Here is a 25,713-nt window from a genome sequence, read left to right as displayed (position 1 = left end):
AAGTCAACGGTCAAAGTCAAGTCAATGGTCAAAGTCATAGTCAACGCATTTGACCAAAACAGTTGACCAAATCCAATTATTTGGACTATAATTTGAACTTAATGGTTAAGTTACAAATTATAATTAAATTATTAATTATAAATTTTGTTTAACGGTGGACTCGGTTTGGGCTTTAAAGTCATTTTGGAGCAAAAGAAAAAATACATAAAGACCTATTAGGCCTAGGAACAAGTATTATATGACAATACAATTCAAGTGAGCCCAAAAGGAGCCCAAACATTACCATGGCCGAAATTCTAAGGTGGGGTTTTTTTGCATCATCTCTTGTGGCCTATATAAGACATATTTTAGCCATTTTCTCTTTAAGGTTTGAAGCCTTCAACTTTGAAGTGGGTTTGGGAGGAGAGAAATGTCCACTATGCCATGCTAGAATCGGCCGCCAAGAGGAGAGGGCTAGCACCTAACCTCCTCTTGGTAATATTTTTTTTATCTTTTACACTACATTTGTGTGTATGAACTAGAGGATATCTACTTTGGTACCTTGTGAAGAATCTATGAAGCAAGCAACAAGGAAGAATGTCTTTATAAAAGTGGAAACTTAGAGACAATCCAAGAGAGCTTCGAGGGTAAGAAAGCTTCATCATTTCCTCCCTTTTCTTTTAGGCACAGATGATATTAGAGCTAGAAAGATACTTGGGAAATTGAATAGCATTGGCTTAATAAGAACTTAAATTCGCTTCTACCTCTTTGATTATTTGATTCATGTATGTTGTAGCCTAAAAGTTAGTGAATTTAAATTTAAATGCACGTTTCCTTCATAATTAACCGTGATAATGTCTTGAATTAGTATTGCTCATGTTTCATGCAAGTTAATTAAGTAAGGGTAATTAAGTATATTTTGGGAAGTAGTTGCTTGTCGGGTCGAGGGTTCTGCTCCGATCTTCAAGTTTCAAAAAGTGCTTTGACGTCCCAAAAGTGTTATTGAGACAATGCACGTGAAGGCTCAAAGGAGTTTGTGCCTACCAGTCTGCTCGGCCGTGAAATCATCTGGCCTTGACTGGTAAGTTTTTACTTTTGCTATTGGGCTGCAGCTTTGGGCCCAATTTGTGACCAGGGTCAAGCCTTGTTTCTTGGGCCGAGCTCGTTGTGCCACGACCTTGGGCTTCTTGAGGTCCATCGGTTTAATTTTAGCTTTGGGTCTGGTTACTTTTGCTTTGAGGCCCAAAATTGGGCTCAATGGGCTTATGCCACGTCATCTCTTCTCGTTTAGTTATGGAAAAAGAAAAACAATTTCCAATTAAAGAAACAAATAGATTTTTAAAGGAAAAAAACCACAACAGAAGACAGGTTTTCAGTTGCTGTGGCAGCTTTCAATTGGCCACTGGATCAAAGAGCCGAAGACATCGTAGCAGCAGTGAACCCAGACTTCTTTCAAAACCTCCCTTGGGAGTTGAGTTGAGACTTACACACAAAAACCCAGAGAAAAAGGTAACTGGCATCACTCTCATCTCACTCTCATTTTACATCAAATTGGAATTTAAAATCTCCAGTTCGACAGAGATGGACATGGAACTTTTTCGTACAAGAAAAAGAGAACCAATGAATTCTCTATCTGTATTCACTCATTCTGAGGTAAAAAAATTTGATCCCTTTTTGTGTTTCCTTCAATTGGTACTGTCAACTACCTGCCTCTGTGATTTCACATCTTAATCTGCAGAAATTTCCTCAGTTTTGCTATAAATTTAGCTGCTGTCATGGGTTTTTTTTTGTTTTCTATAATTGGTTATTTTCTATATGAAGATTGTTGGTGTTGGACTTTTGCTTCTTATGGAAAATTTAGTTTTGTATCATAACACCCTTCTAGGTGCATTTTTTTACTTCTGAATTTTTGGAAATATAATCAGACCAAAAGAAATTATGGGATTTGATGTGAAAGGTTGAGGCTTTCTCTCACACCTGTGTGTGTTTTCGATTGGCTTGTTATGTATATCAGAATGTCACCTTAACATATATATTATATATATATATATATATATATATATGTATACACACACATAAGCTTACATCAAGGTGGGTTGAGGAGAAATGGTTTTCCATGAACAGTTAATTGGGATAAAGGGCATGTGGCTGAAATACTCTTCATACTTTTGGGGTTGGAACAATAACAGGAGAGATTAGTCAAAGAAGTAATCAGTCTAGGGAGCTCGCCTCCATGCATTGACTCTGTAATATTGTCTTTTGAAATTCTGTATTAGATATTGACTATAATTTGCACCTTGACAGATTATGGAAATGGAAAATTTAATTAAGCACCCACGACAACAGTCGCTTAGTCAGGAGTTTTTCCAAGATCTTGCAACGAGTTTCAGGTGAATTCAGTAATGCTAAATAGTAGCCTATAGCCTTAATTAGGTAGGCAGATTTGTTATATTTACTTCTCCAAGGAAAAAACGAAAAGAATAACTTCTTTGAGTTAAATATTCATTGCATACTTCAACACAACAGGGTTTCTTTTATTAAGTTTTTTGCTTTGCTCTGTCTTTTCAGTTGCACTCCAATCCGTGCTGGAAAACCTGATATAACTTGGGAACAGGTTTTTCTTTTAATTTTCCTTTTCCCCTCTTGCATCTAAATCTTCTTGTTTATATTTCAAATGGAGCTTGTTGTAATGCTATCATGTTCTTATTTTGTTATAGGTTCAAAGTTGGTTCCAGAACAAACAAAAAGAGTTGCAAGCCAATAGCAATTCCTCACCTACTGCGCTCGAGTTATTTGTTGATCTTTCAGATTCAAATGTTTCAAGCAATGCAACTGAAAACTCTCAGAAGCCAAAAGGTCATCCTTTTTGTCAGTATGGATGAAGTTGTAGAAAAGATTGTCATGAATGTATTTTACTCAATGATTTTTCCCTGTGATGAAAATTTTAATTTTATCATGCAGTCAGATTTATTTCTATGCTAGCATCAAATTGACATAAATAAAATTTAATGATGCAAATTACTGTTAATTTCTTTACATTCCATATTAGAATATATCAGCTTGGATCCTTTCAAAAACCATTGTAGCATGTTGGTGCTACCTTGGCAGAGAAGGGCAAAGCTTCGCCATTCTTGATGTCCATGACCTAAATGATCAATTTCTGGTGCTGACAGTATTAATAACATCCATAAAGCTTTAACCACTGGCCGTGTAGCAATGGCCTTGGCCATGTGTACATGATGTTATTTCTGGACCAGAAATCATACATTCGCTTATGATGGGTCCTCAGAAGCACAATTATATACTGTTTTTGAAATGCAATAAATTCCATTCCATAACCCAGTTACTATACTTTTGGTCTGATAGGGGCTGTACTTTCTTTCTTGATTGGCTTGGATTCTGCTAGCATGATAATATCTGTGGTCAAATTTACATCTGTTTTGGCTTATATTAATTAGTTGTATGCACTATATTTTTACCTTAGTGTAAAACTTTTCTTGCTGTGTGTCTCCGTCTTATTATCTCTCTGCCTATAGTGCAGCCGTAAATTTTAAGGCACTTTTCCAGGCTTTTGGGGTCATTATTGCTGCTATCTTCTTTAGATGGCAACCATCTGACATAGTTTTCACGGGCAGGTGCTCCTGCAACATTTATTTGGCATGTCTGTCTGTTGTATAGAATGCTTATGCTGTCCTTGTGTGATGATAAATATTGAATTTTACAGTTGTGATACAGGAACTTATTGCTTAACACGTAATCTCAAAATTTTAATCATGCATGTTGGTGGAATTGGGAATCTTCCATCTATCTCTGAGTTCAATAATTAATTTTCTGAAAAATTGACTCGATAACTTTAACTCAGGTAAATGGATCACAGAACTCCACGAGTTAGCATTTGAAGCACGATCAGCAAAAGACGATGCATGGTAAGAATTCATCTATTCAGGGAAAAAAACTTCTTTTTCTTAAGTGCAATAATGTGTTTCTGCATATTAAGTATTTGAAAATTATAATTGATTTTTTATGTTTCATTTGAAACAATTCTTCGTTGGTATGTGGCATGAGTATATTCCCTGTTTATTATAAAAGTAATTTTAGCATATAATGCAATGGCTTCATTTAATATACATTACGCAAATCTTTTCTGTTTTGCGTTAGCTCTCCTGGACCATTTTTCTGGGGGGAAAGGTAAATTATAAACTACAGACAGATCCATAACTTGTGATTGTAGTTCTAATGCAGTGCAATCAAACTCAGGTTCAGAAGAAAATTGCCAAACCTGATTATGCTTGAACTGGAAGAAAAATGAACTGACCTAATTTACTTGTTAGGAAATCAGCCAAAGTAGTTATGTTTTTTGCATTTCGAATAGTTTACTTTCGTCGATTAAAGTATGGAAACTCCTTTATTCTCTAATATATTTTGTTACTTTAAATTAACTCAAGATGTTTTGGGAATTAAATAATTGGAGATAAAATAGAAATTCAATGTGAAAATTTGTACATTGTTTATTATCATTTCAATTCAAATTGCACTAAAGTCATAGCTTAACATTTCTTTGGTTTCCAGGTATGATGTTGCTTCATTCCTCTCTTACAGAGTTGTTAATTCAGGAGAACTTGTAAGATTCGTCCTTTTCGTTATTGTTCATTCTTCTCCATTTGGGTGTAAGCATAGTTCTTAGCTTAGGTCTCTTTTCTAATTAGAGTTCCTTGAGAATAAAGCAGTAAAATATTCCATTATTTCTTGTTCTCTGTGCTTTATTTGCATCATTCACAGTCATGATAATTTTCATTTTCAACCAGGCATTAATTTTTCAAAGACTAGGTTCGATATTCTTGCAAATGTTGTCTCTGCTTGATGACAGATTTTACTATGTTTGTCCGATGTATGAAAAGGAGTTCAATGTTGTTCTATGTGACAGGAAGTTCGGGTGCGATATTCTGGCTTCGGTAGGGAGGATGATGAGTGGGTGAATGTGACAAGAGCAGTGCGTGAGCGGTCTATTCCTTTAGAAGCCTCTGAGTGTCATAAGGTGAAGGTTGGGGACCTAGTGCTAAGCTTCCAGGTAATCTTTTACTTTATTTCTTTGCAATCTGTCCCATAAGCTGTCAATCATGAGTATAGGGGTCCAGAGAAATGGGAACCTCTATAAATTAACATTTGACAGAAGATATCGGAGTTCAAAATATTGCAGAAGGCATACTTTTGATAAGGCAAACCTCTCCGAAGATATATGTACTGTCTTTTCTTTCAGACTTAATACCTTATTTACAGGAAAGGGAACATCAAGCTGTCTACTGTGATGCCCATGTTGTGGATATCCAAAGGGGGCTACACGACGTAACAGGCTGCAAGTGCATCTTTGTTGTTCGATTTGACCATGATAACACCGAGGTAAATCTCTCTGTGTGTGCATGTTTTTGTTCAACTTCATTGTATCTCTCTAATGTTGCCTGATCTGGATTGATGTACTAATATACCAGGAAGAAATTCAGCTGGGGAGGTTATGTATCAGGCCTGCACAAAACACTTCAGCTGTTACTAATACCCAGCAACACGACCTATTTAGAAATAAAGACATGAAATTCTCTTTTCTTTATTGAAATGTAGCACCGGAGATGTTTGTAAATTTTTTGAGAGTTCAATTTTACTTGACGTCAGAATTAGCTACCAAAAAGCAAGTTGGCTTTTCATTTTGTTATAGCTAACAGATGAGAGTTTGTGATCATTTGGGAACTCATCCCAAAACTCTTATAAAAAAAACGATTACAAATGTTCAAATGTATGTTCTGCTTCAAGGGCCTAGCAAACTCAGCTGAATCTTCTTTTGCAATGCAATCCTCCCAATACACCCAGTCCATGTATTATAGAGAGCCCAATACACCCGGCCCTATAGAGAGGCCTTCCCCTTCCATTTCATTCTTGACCAGACAGTGGGACTGCATGTTCATGTTCATGAAATGCACTCTCTCTTTCCCTCGCCATCCCCTCTATATCTGGCTTGCAATTTTGTTTGTCATTTCTGCACTTTATCCTTCTTTCTTTCCTCTGTAAATCAAATCAATTTGCAATCGCCGAACCCCCAACTCAGCCCAAATCCATATAGAGGCCTAAGGAGCAGCTTTCAATGTTGGCCAGACGCGTTTCGGTAAGAGTAGCTTTCCTTGTTTGAAATTGACCAACTGCTTCCAACAGTAAAAGAAGAAATTGACCAACTTCTTCAAACCTAAAGCTAGAGTGGCGGGAGTGCAGCACCTTCTTAAAAAGGATATTTCATTTCGACTAATTTACTAGAACATTGTCTTAATTGATGTTTCATTCAATCTTAGTATGAGTTCATTTATTTCTCTTCTTTTTGTCTTGTAGAAGTTAATATATTCGGGGAAAAAAAAGTTTCAAAGCCCGGTTGTTTTGTTTTGTAGAGCAGATTGTTTCTTCTTGTTTTGTTCCTCATCAAAAGCCTTGCAGTTGAAGTGATTATATATATTACATATAAATACTCCCAAGTTTCAATTTCGCTCACAAAACTAGTCACGTGCCAAAGAACATCACAATATTCCAAACTTGAAGGTAAGCGATCGTTTGACAAGGATGCCAGATTGGTTCGTTCGAGTTGTGGTTAAAAGCATATACGAATATTTCTGACGTGAAGGTCCTTGGAGTAGAAATAGGCAATATGCTCCTTTTTTGCAAGAAAATGAGCTTTTAATTTATCATTGACATCAAGTGACAGTTCCCACACAGAGACGAACAATAGGTTTCCACTAAAAGTTACTATAATTACAATTAACTAGAGCATCTTCAAGTCATCAAAATTTTGTCAATGGTGGGTGTTACGACACCCCAGTCGAGAGAGGGAATCAGAAGAGCTATCAGAGCAAAACCAGATGGTTTATGAAGCATCCCAAACAATTCTCGGCAGCTTAAGAAACTGTTCGTCCATAACACATAGATGCAATATAGAGATTCTTCGCCCACTTCTCCTGTAATACCCGGATTTGAGTTACTCTTACGCCAACATATTGAAAGACGGAAAAGAAAAGGCACTTGACAAAACAAAATGATAAATATATGTTACCTTGACATGTGTACTAGGAAAAGCAGAAGTACGAAGAGTCTCTTGTGTTTCGTCTTGAGGCTTCCTCCTTGGCACACTAAGAACAAATGCAGCCTGATCCCACGTTGCTGCAGTTGCTGTTATACGATATCCAGAGTCCCACCGCCGATGAATACCTTCGCTGGGATAAAGGAAATCTAGTTCAACAACCTGAAAAACAAAATATGGTCTGCCCTGTTAAATAAATAGTTCTGTACAGTTCACTAATTCATTAGGCCAAAATGCTTCTCCAATTACTCACTACCTACTATAAAATCAAAAGTGCTAACCACCATAGGCAATTGGAAAGACAAGTAAGAGAAAGAAATGTGCTTTTTCATCCAAGATTACCTGCTCCGAATAACCTGCACCACGAGACATAACAACTGCCCATCTACTTCCTGAAGTGGCCATTGCAGTAACATAAAAACCCTCCCTCCACTTTTTGTTAATCCACTTGAAAGGAAATGTATCGCTTACTTTGTATGACTGCTGCGTAAATGGTGTACCTGGACCGAACAATTGACATCAGTAACAAATAAAAGAATTCAAAAAATCAAAAAGAAAACACATCCTTTCCAGTTTAAATGTCCATGAAAACCCCAAAACACTATACTAACCCTTGGACATTACTACTAATGAACTCCCATTAGTAGCTCCAGCTATCGCACTGATGTAATAGTTATTCTCCCACTGCTCCATTATCCATTCCTTCAAACACATCCAAAATATTCATGAAACATTACAATCTGAATTAAAGGAATGTTACATACAAACAGTTTATTAAAAGTTAGCAATAAAATAACAAAGTGAACATACAAACTCTCGTAAAAACAAAGTCAGTATGCCAATGAAGACAATCACTTCAGGCTGATTAAAAAGCATATGCATGTACCTTGTGAAGAGAACATGGTGAGAGTTCGTAAACTTGGGAAGTGAAATCAGTGCCTGCATCCATAATTAAGGCCCACAAATCTTGAGAAGAGGCCACACTGCTAATATATAACCCATCCTCATTCCCCTTCTCAATATGCTGAGCAAGCCTTGTATCAGCCACATTATAGTGATACCTATAGAAACATGAGAAGAAACAGTTTAAACAATATGACGACAAGAAGACAACAATTTAACTATAAAAATAGAAAGCAAGATACACAGGGTATATCTATTATATTATCAAGAAGAGAAGTCCCCAAAACCATCACCAAATAAGTAAATGATTCACTGCTTGAGTCATACAAATACCTTTGCTTCATTGGTCTGCGAGCATTATAGACACTAATCCATTGTGTTGCTGGCACACCTATTCGAATCCTCTTCTTTGGTTGTTCATCATCTTCCTCCATTGTCAATCTTCCTCTCTTATGACCAGCCAGATTAATAAGCTTCACAATACATGGAGCATATATTAGATGCACAATCCTTCTTCTAAAAATGTAAGTACATAAACTACTGCTCAAGGGTAAGCATCATCAACAAAAGGAGAGAAGATGATACATACCTTCTGTGCACCCTCTGTGTTTATTGGCCTGATATCAGGATTTGGACCAACAATCCCGTCAAAGAGTGATATATATTTTGCATAATTAGGTTCTTCATCAAACTTCAAGTTCACCACATATTCCACAAACTGTCTAAAAGGCTGTGGAGAGAAGGAACACAATAGCTCTGGAGATGTTGCCATCTTCTTCTTGCAAACAAGAAACCCTTTATTCTCTCCCTGAAAGAACCACCATGCTAAAAGTAAAATAAAAGCAAGGTAGGCAAAACAGAAATTTTTATTTAAGCTAAGAAAGAAAGGGCAAACCTGGTATCCTTGCCAAGGCAGACGACCGCGAAGAAGGAATACAAGGGTGTAAGCTAGAGACTCGAGATCATCTCTCCTACTACCCGTTCTCCCTAAATGAGCATGCACGCTAGCATAACGCACTGTTCCTCTGTCGGACCAAAAAAAGTTCAGAACTAAGTAGCAGAAAGCTTGAACAAGGGAGCATAAAGAAGAGGAAGGCAAAAAGAAAGCAGCATTCAAACTATCCAAGAAAACTAGATAGGAAACCATGCTTATACCTGAAAACATCTGGCCTCTGGTCATATTCTACATGCCGACCAGTTGTAGTTTCTCTCCATCTAGTTGCTGATAAACCCAAAACAAGTTATAATATGATAACTTACTGAGAACCACTATACTACTTAACATTAAGGAAACTGAGATTCACAAAATACCTAGTCCAAGATCAACTAAAAACAACTTTTTCTCGTCAGAAGTCCCAGGTGGGCCAAGCAGAAAATTCTCAGGCTTTACATCCCCATGTACATACCTGAAAATAGATGTGGTAGCATAGCTTAAAAATCATTTTTAATATGGCTTTCAACAAACTGCAAAAACATCTGAAGAACTAATCCTAAACACATTCAATTTAATAAGATAGCCAAAACACAAATACAGTGACTATTCCCCAAAACTACTTCAACTGTCCCAAACAATTTCTAAATCAAAACTCCAAACAGACCATATTGTCCTTACAAGCTTTCTATATAACTAGCTACCTAATGTCTTAATAAACTAAACAATAAAATTGTATGATGTAGAGGAAAAGAGTAAATTGTGCATGCCATGTGCTCTCGTATTGTTGAAAAGCCTAAATATGATATCAAGCTATCAGACAGAAGAATCATAGGCATACTTATTCTTTCACATTAAGACTTCCCACATATAAACTTCTATAAAGAAATCGATCACATAGCCGAAAGGTTTTTTCTGGATATAATAATGTTCCAGACCAAAGTACCAAAGTGAAATGATATGCGAGGGCTAGAGAGAGAGAGAGAGAGAGAGATAAACAACGACAATGATAACAAATCTGCATTGATTTGTAACAAAAAATCTTACCCTCGAAAATGCATCTTCTCCAATATTGATATTGCTTCAATGGCAATGCATGCAACCATTTCAGTGGTCATTCTAAAATTCAGAAGACAACTAAATTATGAAACTGAAAATTCATGAAATCTGTAAGATAATAATTAAACTATTTTCTAAATTAGGAGTCAATTTTGTAACTGAAACTTACGTATGAGAGTTATTATTCCAAACATCCCACAAGCTTGGCCCCAACATATCCATAACCTGCAGCATAAAAGTTTTCAGTCAAAATCAAAAAGCTATTCATGAACTAGCATGTCCTATGACTCCCAAAACATTATAGTATGGCTAACAAGACTCAAAACAAGTAAGCCAAAAAAAGACTGCATACCATGATATAATAGTCGCCTTGCTGGCCTTTAAAGTGTACTTGCGGCACACCATGGCTGCCACCAAGAGTGCTGTACAAGCAACACAAAGTAAATTATGGATACACAAATAAAATTTAAAAACAATACCAAAACATGAGAGATAGAGGCATGCTCACTTGTATACTAGCCACTCAGCTGGTGGTCCATAGTTACACCCTTTACTATTTCTATGCTCAAATTTTAAGGCTACCTAAGATACCAAGGAAAAGAATGTGTAGGTAAGGGAGAGACAAAAGAAAGTAAAAGGTAAAGACAAAGAGAGAACAAAACTCAACAGTCAAATTTAACAAATTGTTGTACCTCTACAGCTCCTGGGCCAGTTCTCTCATTTGTATTCAAAACACGTCGACCAACAAAAACTTGTCCGAAGCCACCCTTACCCAGCTTTCGTTCTAATTTGTAAACAGGGGAACCACCAACATGAACCTGCAGCAACAAACCTAGGAATTAGCATAAAGACATCAATTTATGTCAAGTGATTCAAAAAAAAAAAAAAAAAAAAAACAACTATGGATGTTGTCTCTAGAGGCAGCACTCGTTAGACTAAGCATAGTGGTGCAATTCTCAGATTTATAGTTATAACTACTGCTCGTTATTATTAGTAATAATTGAAACAACAATTATTCAAGAATATATAATGGGATATACCTATAACTAACAGGACACAAGGACTACAGCATGGTGATCATAAAAAATGCGAGTCAATACACAGAAACACATGCTGCTTATACAGTATCCATCAATACATTATGTGATTCTAAGAAATAGCTCATGCAGTACACTTCTAGGTCACAAAATACCTCCATAACTGCATTCCAACTTCAAGCAGTAACTTAATTTGTTTTCACTACTTAATTGTGCTAACGTGATCTAGAAAGAGGTGCCCAGACACCTTCTCAGAGTCAACCAAAGTTTCCAAAAGGGGTTACAGGAGGTAAAGTTCAGGTTTCAATTCTTGCCCATTTAAAGGAAGCGAACAATCAGGCAAAACACCAAAATGCAGTACAAATTAGGGATAAGTCGTCAAAATTATGATCAATAATGTCAACATATAGAACACCACATTGCCTATCTACCAAAACACTTGTTCCCAGAACCATGCTAAATGAATGGCCATGATCTACCAACCAGACCTCTCCATTTCATAAAATGGAGAGAGGATTCTGATCCAAGTATACACTATATAGGCAGAACACAATGCACATTTGCATTTAAGTTGTTAACACAAGCCATAAAATTCACTGCTTACGAAACCTCAAAGCTAAATCAAACAAAAACAAACATGTTCACTCAACCACAGTAACAAACCCCAATGCCCCACAATCCCACTTCCCGCAACATACTATAAATGCACCCAAATTATGCAGATGACCACCAAACGGCATTCATGTTCGATAGGATTCGGTACAGACCAAATCCTTTCGTTACAAATATAAAAAGTAATGTAAACAATAATAAAAATAGAACCTTCTCAGGAAGCGGAGTTGTGCTTCCTTCGTCTTCACCAGCATTTGCCTTATCATTACTCGGAGCGCCACCGGGCCCGCCTCCGCCACTATACTCATCCATTTTCTTCTCTTCCACTTCCTTCTCCTCCTCCTCCTCCTCCTCAACGACTACGTTTTGCTCATCACCCACCGCCACCACCTCCTCTCGTTTGTGCTCCTCTTCTTTCGCCTTATTAGTCTCGTTCCTGTTATTCGGATTACTCGGCACTGCTTCTGCCGCCGCAGCCGCCGCTCTCCTCCGCCTTGTTCTCGTCGCTATCGCCTCTCCAGCGTCGATCGGACTCGGAACCTTCTCCTTTTTCTGCTTATTAGCTGCTGCTCCTCGTCCCCTGCGAACTCCGCCACGCGGTACCGGCATCGTTCATCGTCCGATTATCATGCTCCGTCTTCTCCGCGCCGCCGTTTAAGGCCTCGACTATTGGCTGAGTAATGCGTCGAAAGAATGTGGAGTCTTGGGGTTCAATCGGCAATTCGCGAATCGCTGAGCCCGTGATCGTTGAAGAGAAACTAGGGTTTGGAAGAGATCAGAAAGACTCAGAGGGAGGGCTTCGACTAGTTTCACAGAGAGAGAAAGAGCGAAGACGAAGGCATTGAAAGGTATTAATTTATAATTAAATGTTTTATTCGAAAAATAAAGGAAATAAAGTGAAATTGGGAAAGTTATTTTATTTTATTTTTTTCATGTCGGTGAACTGGGGACGTTGATGAGGAGGGTAATGCACGGTCGGATTTAGGTTTTTTATTTTGTTTATTCAGGGTATTGAAAAGCAATTGTTGTACAAAGACGAAAAAGGGCTTGATGGAATTCTGAATTTCCCAAACTGCCCTAGCCACCTCGCGCGGTGCCTGCAAATAATTGGAATGTTGGAACTTCCATGGATTCATCGTTGACTGATTGAATTCATGATTATTTTGTGCAAAAGGTTACGATTTTTAATATCTCAATTTCAATTTTCAAATGCTTCTAACAAAATTCTTCTAACCAAAAAAAAGAAAAAAAATTGCTTCTAATAAAAGTCAGTTTCATAAAAGCAAAAATAATAATAGTAGTTGAATTGGAGCACAATTTGTCCACGGGTTGAGATTTAGAACCACTTCTCACAAAATTCAAAGTGAACTTATCTCACTGACTGTCAAAAGACCATGTTGCAATGTCCATCGAAGATTCTTTCTACAATCAAACTAATTGAGGTTATTTTGGAAAATATGAGAGAATATGTGTGCATAAGGATCATAGTCGTCACAAACAAAAACGAATCATAATGATTGTAAAATTGAGATATATTTCGGCACAATAGTATTTCTTATAGGTTTTTAGAAGATTATACGTGGAAAAAATCTCATAAGAATTGATAGTCTTTTACTATAGAAAAGTTGTGTTAATATAATTATAAGCAACTTCAATTTGTAATGGTTATTATCTGTACTGAACGTCAAATTTTTTTCAAAGACATGACACGTTGAGAAAGCTATATGATTGTTCTAATTGGCGTGTTTTTCAATTCTTGGAATCTTGAATTCTAAAGATTGAATGATTAATCTAATTGCTTGGTTTGGCCTTCGGTATTGAGCGCGGGGTAACAGATTAGTACTGAGGATGTTGAGTTACAAACAACAAGCCCGTCTAGCTCAGTTGGTAGAGCGCAAGGCTCTTAACCTTGTGGTCGTGGGTTCGAGCCCCACGGTGGGCGATTTCTTCTTTTTACAATTCTTTAGCCCTTTGGTACGGTTCCTTATTATCAGTGGCCCAATTACACCTTTTCTTGGTCTATGAGACATTATGATGCCTTTGGACTTGAACCCTTTTTTGTAGGTTGAAGGTCAATATTTGGCTAATGGCCAAGACACCATCTTCATTTTTTTTTTTCAAATGGTGGTTAATCGACCAAAAAGAAAGACGAATAAATTTTGGATGGCGTTATGTAATGAGGAGCTATGTTCAGGGGCTACAATGAGGATTTAGTCCAATAATAACTTCAGCATTGGATTAGACGGCTATTAAGAACCTCCTCACTATAACCCTCATTCTAACCTCCTAAAAAAAAATAGTTTACCTAAACAAATTGAAGCCTGATTGGTGAAGCATGTATGGGTATGGGTTTATGAACTTTTCTTTTTTGTTTTTTCGGTCTTCAGAATGATATAACTTTTTTGGGTGGGAGTAGAGGAGCAAGTCGGGTGGTTGGGCAGGTTGGGACGTCAAGTCGAAGCTCAAGTAGACATATACCCAATTTGGGTTTGGGCCCAAGGTCAATTGATCAAGAACAAATGAAGTCAACTGAAGCCCAACTTGGGTTAAGCCAGATTGAGCTCAAGTTGCCTAGAATGACTGGGTTGGGCTCAACTTAACAGTTCAGTCCATATGTTTAATTTGCCAAAAATAACCAGAAATACGTAGTCTAATTCGATGTATGCATATGGCCCCGTTGGTGGATTTGGTCTAGATTGGACTGTTTCAATTAATTAGACTAATATGCTAACCGTTGTTTAATAAACTCATAAATGTTTAGTTTCTTAATGAAGATTTACTCGGAATTTGTAGGCCTCGAGTCATTCTTTAGTTTTTCGCTTGGGTGTTAACCCCGTTTCTTCACTCAAAAACTACTTATAAATGTTTGTTTTGGACTTATTAATTCGACAACAGTCCAACATCTTGTGGCTTACATTATCCTCTATGTTTGGTGGGTCAGACTAGATTAGAATATTTCAATTAAATTAGACAAGTGTCATAGCCGTTGTTTGGTATGTTGGGATTATACTTATTAAATTGGATAACCATCCAACATATTGTGTCTTACAAGTCTCATCTAGAAGGTTGTGACTCATAAGGACTCTCTTGGACTGAACTCCAATCCAATGCAAGCAACCAAATGATAAGATTGGATCAGACATGTTTACTTGAAATGAGAGAAGTCTCATGAATCGGAAAAGTAAGGTATTGAGGAGAGAATATACTTGTATGAGATGAACTATTATTTAATATTTCTCAACTTAAATATCTATTATTTGAATTTTGATATTATTTTTTAAAATAGAATATGTATACAATCTTATGTATATGTCTACAAGTTACAGTTATAAGGTTTCGATTGATCGGTATGGGTTGAATGCTAATCTATCAACCCATGCTTATAGCTAGTGCATGCTTTCTCTAACTCACTTATAGCCCATTCAAATTTTGAGTTGAGTTCATGTTGAACTCATCCAAGTTGCACCCCTTTGAAGGGTAAGCATATATCTGGAACAATAATACGAAGGGTTGGGTTATGTTGATAAGTCTCATGATGTTGATTCACATTTTTTCCAATAGCGGTATATTTTATTCTCTTAGAGCATTCATAATAGGCTCCCTAAACCACCTCCTTAGACAAATTAGGGATGAATCGTAAAAAAAAAAAAACTCCAACTATGCTCCCTATCCACCTCCTAAAATATGGAGTCCTCTAGGAGCTCCTAAATATGGGGAGAGTGAAATGACTCCTAGTGGCTCCCTATAATTTAATGCTGCTTTATTTAATGCGTATTTCAAATATTTATTTAATGCTAATTATTTTTATTTTATTTTTTAATAGAGATTGACCAATCAAAAAAGAGTTATAACATTTATGACTCTCCATATTAGGGAGTATGGTTGGAGTTGAAATTTTTTAGAGAGCTCCTAAAATAGCTTTTTTATATTTTTAGCTAAATTTTAGCTAAAAAATAGAGAGCATCATTGTGGATGCTCTTAATCCAGATTCTACATGTCCAAATCTATTATTTTTAGGTATATCTAATTGAATTGAATGGTCATATTTTAATTTGTCAGTGCTGGAGATCGTGCTCCTATTTGCTGAGAAGTCATTTAAATTTTAGGTCGTATGATTTGAAGGCATATAATAAAGTTTTTAGTCCAAAACAGATAAGATAAGATCCAATTAAGGGCCCTAAATATGCACTAGAATATCTGTCTAGCTAGGCCACTTTTCCTTAATAAGAAAGACACAGGAGGATTGATTTAAGCCCCTTTATCCTTTCATATAATATAAATTTTTTCCTATGCGGATGTTTGGATGTAATTATTTCGGTGAAAAAAAGTGGGTTAACACCTCAAAAGCAAACTGTTCGGATGTTATTATCATCCACATATAGAAATCATGTATTTTCTACTACCCCTCCATGTTTACAATGATGTTTGCACAATAATAACGTTTGTATAGGAGACGAACTGTATATATATAAATTTTTTTAAAACAAATTGTTGGATTATTTATCCATAATCCACTCATCCTATCCAATACCATTTTTGAGCTTAAATGGGCTGTACATATCGTACATTCTGCTGGAGCTTGGTTTGGATAATCAAATTGATGGTGTACAGAATTATTGAGGTCAGAGGTATTGAGTTAGGAATTGCCACCTCAAACCCCAACAGCTAGACTTTTGGTGCCCAATACCAGTAGAATTCTCCTAATCTAATTCTGTGGACGAGCACCATATATTTTGGGCAACACAAGTTATGGCTTTGGATGCAAAACAAAACAACTCTCATTCTAAGTGGCCAAAAAGCAAAGCATATGACCTTTAAAGTCTCTCTTCAAGCATGAACAATAATAATTCTGAAGCAAAAGGGAAAAAAAGCAATGCGTACGACAACTTTTCCAGTTGCCCTAAGTTTGCTTCCCAATAATTATTTTTGCAACTCAAAGTAAATTAGCTGCCAATGTAGCACCAAGGTAAAGACTTGCTTTCTCACTAATGCACATGCTAATTGTGAAAGATTAAAAAGCACTACAAAGTTTGTGTTTTTTTTTTTAAACCCACCCCTCCCCCCTTTCTTTTGACATAGCTATACCTTTTTTTCTTTTTTTTTTTTTTTTTTGTTGGGTTTGGTAAAGCTAGCTAGATATGTTGCCTGAATGAGATTGATGGTACTTGTATTTGACATAATCCTTAATTATTTGCATGGAATGCCATGTGTCTCAAAATGCATATGCCAGAAAAAAAAAAAAAAAAAAAAAAACTTCAATGGCAATGAAAAGATCATGGAAGTATATGTTCCTGGCATGATCTAGCTAGAGAGACATCGTTGGTGTGGTCGAGTGAGGTTCAATTATTAGGCACTTCGCCTACCACCCACCAACTCTTTCTTTTGGGTCGTTTTCTAAGCTTGCTTTTTGGAACATTTAAAAATTAAGACACTCAAATTTATATAAATCACACACTCAACCTAATATATATGAACGTTAACGTTAAAACATCTTTTTTAAACTTTTGGGTTGCAAAGTTGCAACACAGTTCAACTTGTCATGGACATGCAACTATGTTCATCATCCATGTATTCAATTGAATGTATCACATGTGTATTAAGGATCGATGGTCTTAATAGAGTATTATGTTGTTACAAGTATCTCGTATTTGAGTTGTGTTATTTTTAGTATTCATATCGAGTACTAATTAATAACTAATTTTTAAACTCAAAATGATGAATTTTAGACTTTCTATATACATAACACAATCACCCGATATTACATCTATAACAAAAGTTTTTCCTTATTCACTTGAGTTATTTAATTAAAATTTTCACTAACTTGGTCAATGGTGTAGCTAGGAATTCTCTAAGGAGGGTCAACATTATTAGCCTACGAAAATCGTGAATAGTAACATAATATTTTTTTTAGTTGTCTCTTTTAATTGTTATCTTCCAAAATCATAACTCGTATCGCTCAATAAATTACAAAGAAATTATTTGACATGAATCAAATCATAAAGCATTGCTCAAAAGAGAACTGAATAGCTATTGAGAGATTTACTTGATTGATGGCTGATTCAATAATAAAAACTGTAAGAAAACTCAATAAATGAAAGAATAGAAAGATTGAAGTTAAAAAGGAAAAATGGAGTAAAGATAATTATAGGAAAAACTATAGAAGTAAAGAACAACAATTAACTAGAATTAGAAAGTTAGAAGGGTCATCTATAAAAGAAACCCAAGAAAATCAAATATAACACATAACAAATGCATTTGTTGCATGAATTGGAGGAGGGTCAACTGACCCTTGTGGGCCTAAGCTGGCTTCGCCATTGAACTTGGTAAGAGCCTTGTAGCTCAAGTAATTAGAGCACTTCCACCCATTTGCCATGGCAAGGGTTGTTACTATTCACATAACTAGTGGCAGCCCTTATAAAAGGCTTGTGGTGTTTCTATCCATTGTCATGGCACTCAAAGGCAACCACTATTCATATGAGATATAATGAGAGGAATTTGTGTAAAGTTTTGGTGTGGTAAGTGAAGAATATGACCAAATTTTTTTATTTTTTTTTTAAATCTGAAATTTTTAGTATTTTTTTTAGATTTTTTTTTTCGTTGCTAACGTCATCGCTGAAGTTAGCAAACCTATACAACAACCCAGCTGTTTTTGCCTTGGACTGCCCAAACTTGTGGAGCCCACCAGCTACCCGAGCTGCATTTGCTGGAACCTCTGCACAGGGCTTGGACCCCTTCCTGCTGGGCCACATTGGAAGTGCTCTTATAAGCATTTATTCATGCACCCGAGATTCTATGTTTGATTCCCTCCTCCCCCAATATCACTTCTATCTAAAAAATTCACTAACCTGAAAAAACTAATTACTTAATCATACCGTGTTTGAGTTGACACGCATCTTTTATAATAATAAATATAAAAACCAAAACATCTCTCCTTACATCATCCTCTTCGCTTTTCTTTCTCTACCTTTTAAAACAAGGGATCACGGAAGACATTGTACCAATACCAAACAAATCAATTTCCATTCTAGTACTTTTTATTTTAGAGTTAGATCAGTGCAAGCTTTTGAACAACTTTCATGCACATATATGTGGATCTGTGTATGCATAAACGTCCAAAAATGATATGCGTGTAGGCATTTTGATGTTGCACTCACAAATGTAATTAGAGGATGCATGCTTTGTATTATTGTAAGACCCTCTTTTTGTGAGTGGGGGAAATGGAGAAAGGTTGGCATGAAAGAAATTGAACTTTTTTTTGGAGCCGTATAATTTTGCCACTTTCAAGTTCCCCCACCTTTAAAGCAAGGCTTTTTGCTCATAGTTTTCAATTTGAAGTCAATTTTAATATCTTGCACATGCACATTGTTTTGTCCCAAAACCATAGTATATACCAATTTTCTACTATTTTTTCCTTCTTTCAGTAACAAAAGGTTATCTTTGAGTAATGCTCTGTACACATCAACCTTTTTCACTAAATTTTACTCTCCAAGTAATGTGTTAGTGTGTCGTTTATTTAAATCTGAATTCACTCTGAACTTCGTTTATTCTTAACGAATAAAGACTCTGACATGTATACAAACACATCATTTACTTGCGAGCTTTAGTACAAAAGAAAAGCAAAATAACACTTCCATCACAACAATACACTTCCTCTCTTGTCCTTGGACAGCCTTGGAAGAGTGTTTTAGTGCTACAAACGATGAACGTATAATTTGATGGGCCCATGCATCTAAAATTTGGTTACATAGAAAAAGGTGTGTGATCCTGACTAGTCAACTACTTCGAAGTATGAAATGTCAAATATGTCTAACAAAAATACAGACGAAAAGCATGTCAGTATCAGATCAGGTATATATATATATATATTTATATATACACACATTATACATATCAAATATAAAACGAAAAAGAGTCCAATAATTGAACCCAAAATCCACAGCTAAATTTGAAAGAATCTTTAGTTTTCGACCCACACAATCTAAGCTGCAACATAAGCGCCTTAAAATTAGGAGTTTGGCAATTAATCACCTCAATTATGAGATTATTCTAACCGCGTTTATTTGAACTTGCATAAATATTGGTTCTTACTTTTCTAACTTATCTAATACAAGAAGAAACTCAAATTGTCGTTCATGAGATTTGAATTCAACATATTTCCGAGTGCGGCCAAACCAAATCAATACGAGTTATAAAGTTAATTAGAAAGTAAAATATTGGCGCAAGCAAGCTGACAAGAACTGAGTTGCATGAGCGCCCCCCTCCCCACAAACAAAAAACTTGGCACAAAATATCTCACATATGAGAGAGACGGTGGAATGGCAAAAGAGAAACAAGGGCGGCCTTGATAAAAGTTTTATGAGTGTGAAAAGTGGAGACTGAATTTTACTTTTTCTTTGTACTGTGAATACTTTGGGTGATATTTTAATACGTTTTATCAAATTCTACAAGTCAATTCCATTATATTTATCGCACCCTAAGATATTAATTTAACATCAGGAGTGCATGTAAAACCAAAAGTAACGTCTTGATTTCACTTGTTTGTCGCTCTAAATGAATCAAACTAAGAGCATGGAGACCAATTAAGTTTACTGACAAATATCCGGTTTAGGGCACAACAAGGAATGTTTGTTGAACTGGAAAAATGTTAGAGAGAGAAAATATTAGTGATTAGAAATTAAGGGTGGGTATTTTCAGATTTTTAGAGAATAGACGACCCGAATTTGATCTATTTAATTAATAATAGTCATATTTATTTATCAGTATTCATGTCCTGTTCAGGAATGAAACTTGAAAAAATCAATGAATATAATGTACAAAATCTCTAGCCACCGGCCCACCACCATCACAACCCAACCTGACCATCCACACACCGCCATGCCTATAATTTAAGTGGATTATTGTATTAGATATACTCTCATAGATCATGAACTCGAAACTTAAATATAAGAATCTCTAGCCACGGGATCTAGTTTAGTAGAAAATGACATTGACTTGCAAGTAAGCAGTCTCATATTTGAACCTCCATGACAATGTGGTAGTGTGTGTATGAGAAATCGTTCTCTTCTTGTAGTTTAGATTATCGCTTGTATTAAAATATATATATATATATATATGTATAAGAATCCCTTTTTTTCTCAAACTAAATTTATTACATACAATTTGAATAAAATGCAAAATCCTCTTAACTCAGCAGCTACCAAAGTTTTTTTGTTCTGTTTTGAGAACAAGCATAAATTCATTATAACATGGACACAAGATATTAATAGTAAGGACACATCCCAAACGGAGTTTCTTGCATACAATAATCTGGAAAAATTAAATCCAGCAAGAAAATGTGAAAGACAGAAAAAATCAAGCCTAGTTCACTCATAGTTGATCAGAAGACTCATTGCAGCACCAGTACTCCAAAGAGATCATGAAAGACCAACAAATTCTACACTAACAAGAAACCAAAAGCACCCCAAAGGGCTTTACATATAAATGTGAGAAATATATGGAATTCATATGGTACCATAAAAAACCTAAATAAAAAGATTTTTCTTGCCAATATCATGTTTAGTTTGATGTTTCGGGTTGAGAGAAAGTATCTCTCTCTTCTCTTAATAACTAAGTCTAGCAGGTGTTCAATTAACCTTTATTTAAATAACAAAGGAGTTGTTTTCACTAAATAATCCTTGATATAATTCTTTATCTACAAGTTTGATTTTACACGTGAAGCATGTCAATCTTGACCAGCGGTGAGTTCAAAAGGTGACATCTGTCTAGCAATATGCCTGGATTTCTTATTTTCACCTAACATATTACTTGAAGTTTTTGGCTTTATGAGATGAGAGCTTAGATTGATGACACCTTTCACATTAAAAATATGGAAATTATAAAGTTAAAGCGACTTGCAATTCATTAGCAACTTCTGCCCACAGTGCTTGGCCAAAACAAACATCTTTGCCCGCAAGAAATAACAACATATAAATGCATCTCGCTTTCACATATCTACCATTGGGATCGAATGAACATTAATTTTTGGAGTTAAACCACAAATTAATTATACTATTGTTTGCATTGGCCTTTTGTCGGCTCAAAGCTTTGGATTGGAGTGGTAACTTTGGTTCTATGTGCGATTCTTCAAGACAATAATGCATGCCCATCTCTTTAATATATGGGATGGCTGGAGACATAGTTTTTAAGATTGTAAGGTTTAGGGCTTATGCCAGTTGGGTCCAGCCCAGTTGGAAAGCGCTTTGACTTGCAAACCAATGATCTTATATTCGAACTTCCATCCCTCTTGTAGTTTAGACAATCGCTTGTATTTTTTTTAAAAAAATTAGGGCTTATATTAAAGAGAAATAAATAAAGCTTTGATACGACATTTCTTTGTCTTTTAAAAAAAACTCAAAGGTTTTGAACTTAGCTATAAAAATGAAAATAAAAACCCTTTGAGATGTGCCCCTGAGTAGCTCAGGTGACATTAGGCGAGGTAGGGGAAATGGTAGGTTCTAAATCCATACGACGCTAATTACTATAACCATTAGAGGGCAACCCATAGAGTTAATTAATCTCTCTGTCATGTATACCTAATCCATCTGTGTCAAACTAACATCCAAAGTTAACCTTGTTTTAGAATTTAAATCTTAATTAAAACTGACACAATCTTCTTAACTTTATAATTACTGGGTTACTAAACAAATCAATCATTGATCAAGTTTGATGCACCTTTCATGTGCTGGAACAGGATTTATTTTTGGAATTTCACCCATGTTTTGAACTTTTTCTCTGTTGGTGTGGTCATTATCAGCGGCTTCATAGCAGGTCCTAGCTGTCTGGTAAAGACGTATCTTCTTTACGAAACCCTCAGATCAATATATAGTGCTGCGTTTCTTTTCATTTGTAATTTGAGTGTATGACTATGTATACAATCTTCAAAAAAGCAGCTAGTTTTCTTATAAAACTTGATAAAAACAAAGGAAAAAAGAGAGAGAAAAGAAAAAGTATATAAATAAATAAAAAGGTGACTAATTTTTTTAGGGGGAGGAGGGGCCAGCGTTTTGCTAGTACTATATTGGTTTTCCCTTTAACATAGTGGAATCACATCAGGATGTAGTGGAAGTGGTACTGTAGCTGTAAAAGCCACTCTCAGCTTTTGAATTTTCATCTAATTTAATTTAATTTATAGAATAATCAACTCTCTCTCTCTCTCTCTCTCTCTCTCTCTCTCTCTCATGGCCCCAATCTGGTCCTTGTAAATTGGAGCGCATGCATATGAGTATGACTTGCAAACTAAGGTTCAAATGATTAGCAGTGTTCAGACTTTCCAACCTGGCTTTGAAATTACAAACCCCATAAGAAATTATATATAAATTATGCAGGAAATTAGAATATTATGCATGCATGCATTAATTTGATTTTCAATAGGTAGGAAATTTAAAGTTAAAAATTAAGAAATAAGATTAAACAAACTAAAACTTTCTCCCCAGGGTTCCTGCAAGCTTTGCTGTACGAACTGGTACCTTGAGAGATGATGAATATACTGTATCTTTGTTTTTGTAATTTTTAATTCCAAATATATACCGGGAATCTGTTTATGACTTTTTTTTAAAAATTAAATTAAATTAAATTTAAAATTTTTTAAAAAACAAATGCAAAGTTAATATTAATAAAAGAAATAGAAAAGCCATGAGGCTAAAAGCCTGAAAATTTGGATTGACCAACTTCTGTTTTGGTTTTGATAATGCAGTGTTTTCAAGAACATAGAAATCAATTAAGGACTTGAAATTGAAATTATGAAAAACAACTGCAGGTTGACACAAATTAATTAAGCTAAGCTAATTCTCTTAATTTTATTGTTTATCAATCACCCAACAACAACAACAACGATATAGGCGAGGCGGACTCAAATGACTCAAATTAAACATAAACTGCGCTGCTCATCACATAAATATCTTCAACGGATAATTATATGCATGACCCCAAACTGATCAGTCCTGCATTCTATTCTGCTGCCACAAATTCTTGTAGAACTTCTCTATAAACTCCTCCGCTGCTTTGTCCACGCGGCTGTCCTCGTCCGCCTCCCTCAACGGAAACGGAGAGTCCGTTATCCTCAGCTGGCGGACCATGGGGCTCTTCCCGAACCCGGGAAGCGGTGATGCTGCCACCGAAGCCGCCGCCTCCGTAGCCATCACTTCGTTATTCAACAAATCCAGCACCGCCTTCACGGCGCCAGCGGCAGCCACCTCGTCATCCTGAGTGGGCGGCGCGTGAGCACACGCGAAGAAGTTGTGGTGGTGGCTCTGGTGGCGGCGCTTGCCCATGAGGTGGAAGGTGTAGTTGGGGGTGTTGCTGCAGCTGAACTCGTACTCCCGAGGGGCGGCGGAGGAGGCGGCGCTGCAGTGGTGGGAGTGGCTTTGGCTGTGGTGGTGGTGGAACATGAGGTTGCTTAGGGCTTTGCTGGCGAGCTTGCCACGCTTCATCATCATGTTGAGGTCGAGGAGGAGCTTTCGCTTTGAAATGCCCTTTCTTAACATGAAGAAAGCTACACGTACTAAGCTCCATATTTTCTTGGCCATTACCGGTAGATTATTTTGTTCCATTTTCAAGGCTTTAATTCTATTTTCTTAAATGTTTTGAGAGAGAGAGAGAGAGAGAGAGAGAGAGAGAGAGAGAGAGATATTATTAGAGAGAGTTGTTGGGTACGAGTTCTAAAAGAAGGGTCGGAGGGGGTATTTAAAGGGTGGATACGGAGGTGGGGGAAGAGAAGAGAAGAGAGTTGGGTTTGTATGATTTCTTATTCGGAATTTTTTTATTATTATTTGTTTTATGGTCTGAAAAGTAGGGTTTGTATTTCAAATGTGCACTAGCTAGAATGACTTTGTTGTTGTGGAGTGGATGTACTGATTTCTTGTGTTGCTTTTTTGGTTGAATAATTTTTAGTGCTACTTTTCTTAGGGATGTATCTATGCACATTTTGGCTTTACTTTGTTTGTTTATTTAATTTCACTTATTTTTTTAAATGATCAATCCGTACACAGTTTCATATGCATGTACAAACGTTTAGAAAAAAAATATAAAAAAAGACGGAGAGGGAGATTTGAATTTGGGATAACTTTCAATATTAAGAAGAAAATATAATCTCATTTAGTAAATATATATTTGCATGTGTGTATATAGAACTTTTATATACTTGAGAAATAGGTGATTCGAACTTGAGATATCTTCAAACATTGAGAATAGAATTACCATTAAATTAATAATTAGTTGGTTGGTATAGTTAGTTTAGTTTAGTGTTAGTCTTGAACTTCAAGGTTAATTATAATTTTATCATATAAAAAATCATAGGTTTTACATTATATTATATAACTTTTTAATTAGTAGTGCAAAAATAATTAACTTGCATTTTAAACGTAGGAAAACTAGGTTCATTGTTCCAGCCCAATAGCCCCCTAATGTAAACAAAGTTGCTTATCAATGGAAAGTTCTAAAGAGACCCCAACGTTTGTTATGAACACCCAACTATAATCCTCATTCTAGGCCAGTAAAGTGGGCCGGGCCAAAAGTTTGTTAAGGCTCGTTACTCCATTAAAGTTCACCACTCTTTTTGGGCCTCTCACCCTCTGATGCCATTTGGGTTTGGAAATTGGATGCTAATCGGGTTCTTGGCAATACAGTTGGGAAAGGAATGGCATTGCTTCGTGGCCCAAAATTCACCCTACTAGGAGGACGATAAATTATTGTATGGCCCTGGAAAACGGTCATGTGGTATAACTCGTTAATGTACATTAAGGTTTTGATAATTGAAGTTAAGAAAAGTTAACAGAAAATAAAACAAAAAACAAAAATTAATCTGGAAAATGGATAGAAATGTGGGTATTATATATCTTTGTTGTATTTAATAATAGATAATAAATTTTTTAGGCTAACATATAAATATGGTAGAAGAACGAAAGAATGCTACTAACCAAACTGCCATTAGGAGCTTAGATATACAGAAAGCAAGGTATGCATAATAGTCTCATATTTTTATTCTTTTATAATATTAGTAAGTGATTGTACAAGTTTATTAAAGAGAAATATAGAGTAAGAGTAGAATA

The 25,713-nt window shown here is 35.9% G+C and overlaps 3 protein-coding genes and 1 non-coding gene across 7 annotated transcripts; 2 read left to right on the top strand and 2 right to left on the bottom strand.

Annotated features, from left to right (window-relative positions):
- Positions 1-364: 364 nt before the first annotated feature.
- SHH1 (SAWADEE HOMEODOMAIN protein) lies at positions 365-5,792 on the top strand. 4 transcript variants are annotated; one of them, XM_008230212.2, is made up of 10 exons: positions 365-1,488; positions 1,559-1,632; positions 2,284-2,369; positions 2,548-2,593; positions 2,697-2,835; positions 3,842-3,905; positions 4,549-4,600; positions 4,904-5,047; positions 5,257-5,376; positions 5,466-5,792. In XM_008230212.2, exons 2-10 carry the CDS (start codon positions 1,561-1,563, stop codon positions 5,583-5,585), a joined length of 843 nt encoding a protein of 280 aa, XP_008228434.2. In that variant the 5' UTR covers positions 365-1,488; positions 1,559-1,560; the 3' UTR covers positions 5,586-5,792. The 4 variants fall into 4 exon arrangements, 3 of the variants coding, with proteins under 3 accessions (XP_008228434.2, XP_088907371.1, XP_016649124.2); XM_016793638.2 differs by having other exon boundaries at positions 1,348-1,488; positions 1,551-1,632; XM_089051245.1 differs by having other exon boundaries at positions 1,122-1,632.
- An 873-nt stretch (positions 5,793-6,665) lies between these two features.
- Positions 6,666-12,434, bottom strand: LOC103327845 (casein kinase 1-like protein HD16). The gene is made up of 16 exons (XM_008230213.2): positions 11,840-12,434; positions 10,673-10,798; positions 10,489-10,562; positions 10,333-10,402; positions 10,150-10,205; positions 9,969-10,040; positions 9,302-9,396; positions 9,146-9,212; positions 8,886-9,015; positions 8,580-8,798; positions 8,324-8,463; positions 7,974-8,148; positions 7,699-7,789; positions 7,430-7,587; positions 7,061-7,249; positions 6,666-6,965 (listed from the first exon to the last, which is right to left on the bottom strand). Exons 1-16 carry the CDS (start codon positions 12,236-12,238, stop codon positions 6,906-6,908), a joined length of 2,121 nt encoding a protein of 706 aa, XP_008228435.2. The 5' UTR covers positions 12,239-12,434; the 3' UTR covers positions 6,666-6,905.
- A 1,064-nt stretch (positions 12,435-13,498) lies between these two features.
- TRNAK-CUU (transfer RNA lysine (anticodon CUU)) lies at positions 13,499-13,571 on the top strand. The gene has a single exon. It is a non-coding gene; the product is annotated as a tRNA-Lys (tRNA).
- Positions 13,572-23,438: 9,867 nt separating this feature from the next.
- Positions 23,439-24,314, bottom strand: LOC103327847 (Avr9/Cf-9 rapidly elicited protein). The gene has a single exon (XM_008230214.3). It carries the CDS (start codon positions 24,214-24,216, stop codon positions 23,602-23,604), a length of 615 nt encoding a protein of 204 aa, XP_008228436.1. The 5' UTR covers positions 24,217-24,314; the 3' UTR covers positions 23,439-23,601.
- Positions 24,315-25,713: the final 1,399 nt, after the last annotated feature.

This window comes from Prunus mume, linkage group LG4 (genome assembly GCF_029339155.1).
Source record: "Prunus mume cultivar Tortuosa linkage group LG4, ASM2933915v1, whole genome shotgun sequence".
Lineage (NCBI taxonomy): Eukaryota > Viridiplantae > Streptophyta > Magnoliopsida > Rosales > Rosaceae > Prunus > Prunus mume.
This window is presented reverse-complemented; position numbering and strand designations above follow the sequence as displayed.